Below are 5,861 nucleotides of genomic sequence, written 5' to 3'. Positions count from 1 at the left end.
AGGATGAAAGCACCAGCAGCGCAGCCTTCTGTGGAACTTGGAGGAAAAATGGGCTCAGGTGAGAACAAAGAAGAAAAAGCTGACGTGGGATTAAAACAACTTCAAACCCCACCTGAGGTTTTCCTACATTTGCTACATGTAATAACTAGTTCTTCTTTCCAGCCCGCCTGTGGAGCTCTCTCTCTTCTTGATATATGAAGGGGTTGAGAGCGTGTGGTTCCAAACCAGCCCCTTTCCAACGTGCCTGTTGGAACTGCTCCCCAGTGCCCAGTGCCTCTGCCCCTGGGGAACCCATTGCACCTTAGAGGCTCCCTCCGGCTTTCCGTTTTAAGGTGGTGTTTGTAATGGCAGCTGCATCTTCACCAGCTTCCTAGAGAAACAAGCAGTTGAAGCTGATGGATCACTTGCTATGTCAGCTGGAGCTGTCATCCCAGCGGCCTCGAGCTGAGTGAAGACTCAGGTTAACCCACCATGGCTCGCTTGCTACTTCAGTCATACAGGTCACAGATGGTGGGGTTTCTTGAGGAGTTTGATCATTACTCTTCCTTGGCCAAACTCATGTCAATCTACCAAGCAACCAACAGGACCAACTTCAACTGGACAGACAGCCGCATTGTCGAGTGGGAGAAATTTGCCGAGCTGGCTAAATATGAGCCGGAATCCCAGAAACCAGCAGTGAAAGCTCTCCTAATCGTGGCGTACTCGGTCATTATCATCATGTCTCTCTTTGGGAACATGCTGGTGTGCCACGTGGTGCTGAAGAACAAGAGGATGCACTCAGCCACCAGCCTTTTCATCGTCAACCTGGCAGTGTCTGACATTATGATCATGCTGCTCAACACGCCTTTTACCCTGGTAAGTGGCCCACTGGGCTGTCCCTTCAGCCAGGAGAGGAGTCTCTCACAAGAATGCTCTGCCTGGTGGTCACACCCTCTCCATGCATGCTCTTCTAGGACTGAGGCGTGAACCCAACACAATCAAGTCCAATAGACAGCTCTGCCAGGCAAGTAAAACACTGTTCAGCAATCTGAGGGCTCCCTTTGCTCTTTTAGACTCTGTATCTCCTAAAAGACTCTAAAGTATGCCACCAAACCACAGCAAGAGCTTCTTGGGGAATGCAGAATAAGTGCCTGGATGAACATGTACTTTTAATGTACATGCAGGAGAGCACTAGAGAGTCAAACTTAAAACTTAGTGTGTCAAAACAACTTGAATGCCAGTCATACTTGGGTGACTGGAAGAAAGTAGTCAAGCTTTTCAGAGCTGCCAGTTGGGTAAAGTCTTCAGTGAAAGCTCTCCAGACCTGGAGGGGGGTTTGTGTGACCAAAGCTTGGTCCACTTTTTCCAAATATAGTTGTTAGTATAATCAAAAAGTTATTACTGCTGTTCACAAATGGTGTTTATACGAATAGGCCAGGAGGGCTGCGACAGCACCACTCATTTGGTCTGTGGGTTTTGACCTTATAAACTCTTATGTAAAGGTGTTTCAAAATCCAACGTAGCTCATCTTCCTTTGGGTTTCAGGTGGAGCTGCCCAGCCAGCCAGCCAAAACCCATGTGCCAGCTCAGGTGCAATTCAAAGGGTTTCCCCATGGATTTGTTTTCAGTACGTTTGCTAGTTGATGACCTGTTGTTTTCCCCTCAGGTTCGGTTTGTGAACAGCACGTGGATCTTTGGAAAGGCCATGTGCCACGTCAGCCGCTTCGTGCAGTACTGCTCCCTCCATGTCTCCACGCTGACCCTGACGGCCATCGCCCTGGACAGGCACCAGGTAAAACGCCGCCTGTCCGCCGTTCCCTCGTGAGGCTCTTCCCAAGCCCCTGTCAGTCTCAGTCGAGCCATGGGTTCAAGGTGGCTGAATCTTGGGGATTAAACCCATACCCAGTGACAAGGCTCTAGAGCTAAATTCAAAGATGCCCCTCGTGTGTCGGGGTAGGAAGGCTTGATGGACTTTTGTAGGCTCCCAGGTACGGGGCAGGAGGGAAAAAACAAAATGTGGCATCACAGGTTTCACAGGACACTCCCAGACTTTCAGTGGAAAAGGGTGAGGACACCTTGTTCAACTAGTTTGAAAAGAGCCAGGTCCAACCTAGCCCCCAAGTATGGCAGGGCAAGTTGATTCAAGAGGCTTTGTTTTACATGGGGGCCTTGAAAGACAGCAGAGCCGACGCTGAGTGCAAAGTGTTACTTCAGCTGTACAGGGAACTTTTCCAAGCTTTTTAGTTTACCACCCAAAACCCATAGACCACCAGTCTGTAGCATCCTGACCTTAAATTCCAATTTAGTTGCCTGTTTGTTCTTTTGCTCTTCTTTTCCCGTTGGGCATTTGCCGCATCATCAAGTTGCATGGCAGTTGGGTAAAAAGAAATTCTGAGACTAAAGTCCCGTGGTATAACTATGGGACTAATGCTGGACCAGTATAAAGGGGAGCGGCAGAGTGGGAAATCTCTGTTGGAAATACTGGGAGGACATTTCAGAGCTGTGAGAAGACTGTACCCACCATCTGCCTGCAGCCAGGCCGTGTCAGCTGCCCACTGTGATAAACGCTTGCTGCATTACCAGTACAGGAAAGAGAGAGCAGCCCAGGCCGTGGGCTTATCTCTAGCAATCGCTCTCCTTTCCTTTACTATCAGTCAAATAGTGTCTTCCAGACTCTCAGATTTTATAAGCTCTTTACTTTTTCATCTAACAAGGGAAATTTCATAAAAGGTGAGTTAATGCCTCAAAAGAGGGGAGGAGGGCTCAGCTTCATAGGTTCAGCTAGAACAGGAGACATTTCTTTATGTAATTAATATAGAATAAACAAACATACCAACAAGTGAAGACACTTGTGTAGATATCTTCTTTTCCTACCTAATGTAATCCATGATTTAAGGAAAATGGTCCTCACAGGACAAAAGAGAGGAAAAAGTTTATTTGAAAGTACTTCTGAGCAGACTGAGAAGTTCAAGGTTTCCCATTTTCCAGGTCACACTAATAAGCAGGACATTTTCCTAATCGCAGCTGTCATTTTCTTAACAGCATTAGATCGTGTCAAAAAATGCCTCTGCTGTGTGCATTGGTGAAGGGACTTTGCTGTCCTGTGCGATAAGAGTCACGGTGAAGTCTCTGTTGCAGGTCATCCTGCACCCGCTGAAGCAGAGGATGTCACTAACGAAGGGAGCGCTGAGCATCTCTGTTATCTGGCTGATGGCAACCTGTTTCTCCCTACCCCATGCCATCTATCAAAAGCTTTTCCAGTATAACTACAGGTGAGTTATTTCCCCTTCCAAGTGAGCGTGAAGAGATCTGATAGCCCTCTGTGGCAGTGGCTGTCAGTGGTGAGAGCTGCTGGAGGGGCTCCCAGGCTTGGGGAGAGACATAGTGGAATCGGTGGGAGTTTGTGCGTGGATGAAATCTCACTTCCCACAGCAGAGGCTTGGCCCGCTGGAAGAGCCGCCTGGCTCACTGCAGGGCGCACGTGCCCTCGGGTCCTGGGTTTGCTTTCACCATCTCCCAAACTCCTGGACAAGGTGGTGAGTCTCACCTCCCAGCCTCATGCTGGTGGCAGGCTCCAGGCGCAGCCGGGCGGCCAGCACAGCCTGATCGGGGCATGGCAGGCCAGTGAGACAAACCTTCTCCAGTGTCATGATACTGTCAGGAGGGGCTTTGTCCCGAGAAAGCCATTTTTCTCCCGAGGGCCTTTCCTCTTCCCTCCTCACGCTCACGCAGCTCCTTGGACCTAAGAAGACCATGTCTAGCCAACTTGCTCAGGCAAGGAAGCAAGAGAGAGCTGAAGCTGCAGTTTGAGAAAGAAAGAAAATAAAACTCATGGTGTAAATATCTGGTACTGAGATTAGCAAGACTACACAGAAAGAACAGGGAGGAGAGGACCACCTTTGTGAGTCAGCAGGGCTGTGAACCCCAGGTCTCCGAGACCTCATATGCTGATTCACGCATTTTAGCTTCCTTGCATTTCATCTGGATTTATGGAACAGGACCAGCCTTCCTTAAAGCTTGAGGCTCCTCTGCCAAACATTACATAAACTAGAAAAGCAAAAGAGAAACCTCCACCTCTTCCTCTGCAGTGAAGGGCTGGTGAGAGGAACAGTGCTTTGTCAGGGAAACGAAGTTGTCTCAGTGTGCTGCTTTGCCTTGCCCAGCAGGGAAGGGAGCTCTTTGCTTGGCTGAATGCAGCAACAAAAGCAATTAAAAGGAGATGAAATAGAATTTCACATCTTCATGAGGACCTCTGAAGTATCAGAAGAAAGTGAAGGTTCTGATCTAGAGGGGAGAAAGAAAAAAAAAAGCTTATCTTCCCCCCCTTCCAGCTGGTCTAGTGATGGCATTCATTGCTGGGAAGTCACCCTCTCTACCAGGTAGAAATAAAGAACCAGAAGTTTTGGGTTGGTTTGCCCTTGCAATCTTTTGTTCCTCCATGGTCCCCAGCCTGCTCTGGTCCTCTCGTCCCCACCAGCCTGTGGCATTGCTATGGCTCCTCCTGGCTAGAAAACAGTCCATAATGCTACACAAACTGGTGGTTTTTGGGTTTTCGTTTGTTAAAGATGTTGCTGAAATGACAGCCCAGCAATGGAATAAAACAGGCCAAGGGGATAATCTTACAGTGAACAGTATTTTCAACCTGAGAGGGGCGTCCCAGGGAGCAGGGGAAGGAGGCGGTAATAGGCAGCAGGAGAAAGATTTCTATTATAGATATTGAGCTTCTGTATAAAGGACAAATATCTTTCTTCCTACAGCACAGCTACTTCCCTTCCATCAGCGTGGCAGGGAGAGTGTTTGACTGCCCGCACAGACTTTTTATTGCTGTTTGTATACGAGAGGTTACACAAAATGGGAGTGTAATCTGGGGCTTCGCAGCTCTTCCTTACTTGTGCTTGTGATTGATTTCACTGAGAGATACCTCCGTGGGGGATATAATATCTTCAACTGCTTAGACTTTGTAAACAAAGTGCTGGGTTACTCCTGTACTCGCGTTGCTTCGCAGCTGTGTTCAGGGTATTACTGAACAAATTGCTTATGAATGAACAAACGCCACTATCTGTTTCACAGCACCTGTCTCTGTTCATCCTTTAGCACGGCCAGAGGAAACCTAGCCTTGCATCGGCATGAGGCAGCTCAGCGATATAAGGACTTCCAGGACATGCTATTCTCATCCCTGCTTTCCATTGAATAAAAATGACAGTTGTAATATTGCTCGTAATAGCTCCTGCAGGGCCAGGAGCTCCTGAGAAGTCCCACCAGGGAGCTGTTGGGCTTCTGGGGTCAGGAGAACATGGGCCCCAGAGGCATCAAACCTCTCTGGCTGCAGTGCACAGGAGTGTGGCCAGGTCCACAGTCATACCAGAATTTACCAAAATACATCATCCTGTGGTTTTGCTCTCAACCAGCCTCTTCCCTGAAAGAATCGTAAGCCTCTTCTACAGCTCTGCGCCCCTCCTTTAGATGGTGAGAGGGAAGGGAGCAGCGAGGGCAGCAGCTGGTTTTTTGACTACCTGTGGGCTCACTCTGCTGCCTGCTCCGTTCAAATGTGTTTTTAGGCTCTGCAGGCACTGAAGCATCACCCTCGCCAGCCTTCAGCTGCACTCCAGTGCTGATGGCTGCAGCCCCGACACCATCCCAAGCTCAAGGTGTTCCCCAAACAGCTGATTCCCGGGGGGGAGGGGGTGAGGGATCACCACCCCGCTCGTTCCCCGTCGGTTCTGCTCCTTCCCTGCGGCTTTGCTCCTTGGCCGTGGCCAGGGAGGGTCAGACCCTGCGCTGCGGCGTCACCTTGGGTGCTGTGCTTTCTTCCTCTGCCAGATCTCCGGTTACTTTGGCAGGTCCCCTGGGGCAGGCAGGTGGGCAGGCACAGCTGCCTGCAG

The 5,861-nt window shown here is 49.5% G+C and overlaps 1 protein-coding gene across 1 annotated transcript in view; it reads left to right on the top strand.

Annotated features, from left to right (window-relative positions):
* Positions 1-471: 471 nt before the first annotated feature.
* The window catches only part of LOC103925555 (probable G-protein coupled receptor 83), a 7,824-nt gene continuing 2,434 nt past the window's right edge, over positions 472-5,861 (top strand). The window contains exons 1-3 of the mRNA XM_009334284.1: positions 472-855; positions 1,646-1,771; positions 3,118-3,251. Coding sequence (XP_009332559.1) covers positions 472-855; positions 1,646-1,771; positions 3,118-3,251 — 644 coding nt within the window. The remainder of the gene's footprint in view (positions 856-1,645; positions 1,772-3,117; positions 3,252-5,861) is intronic.

This window comes from Pygoscelis adeliae, unplaced genomic scaffold (genome assembly GCF_000699105.1).
Source record: "Pygoscelis adeliae isolate BGI_AS28 unplaced genomic scaffold, ASM69910v1 Scaffold191, whole genome shotgun sequence".
Classification (NCBI taxonomy): domain Eukaryota; kingdom Metazoa; phylum Chordata; class Aves; order Sphenisciformes; family Spheniscidae; genus Pygoscelis; species Pygoscelis adeliae.
The sequence above is the reverse complement of the archived record's forward strand: the minus strand, read 5'-3'. Positions and strand labels throughout refer to the sequence as shown.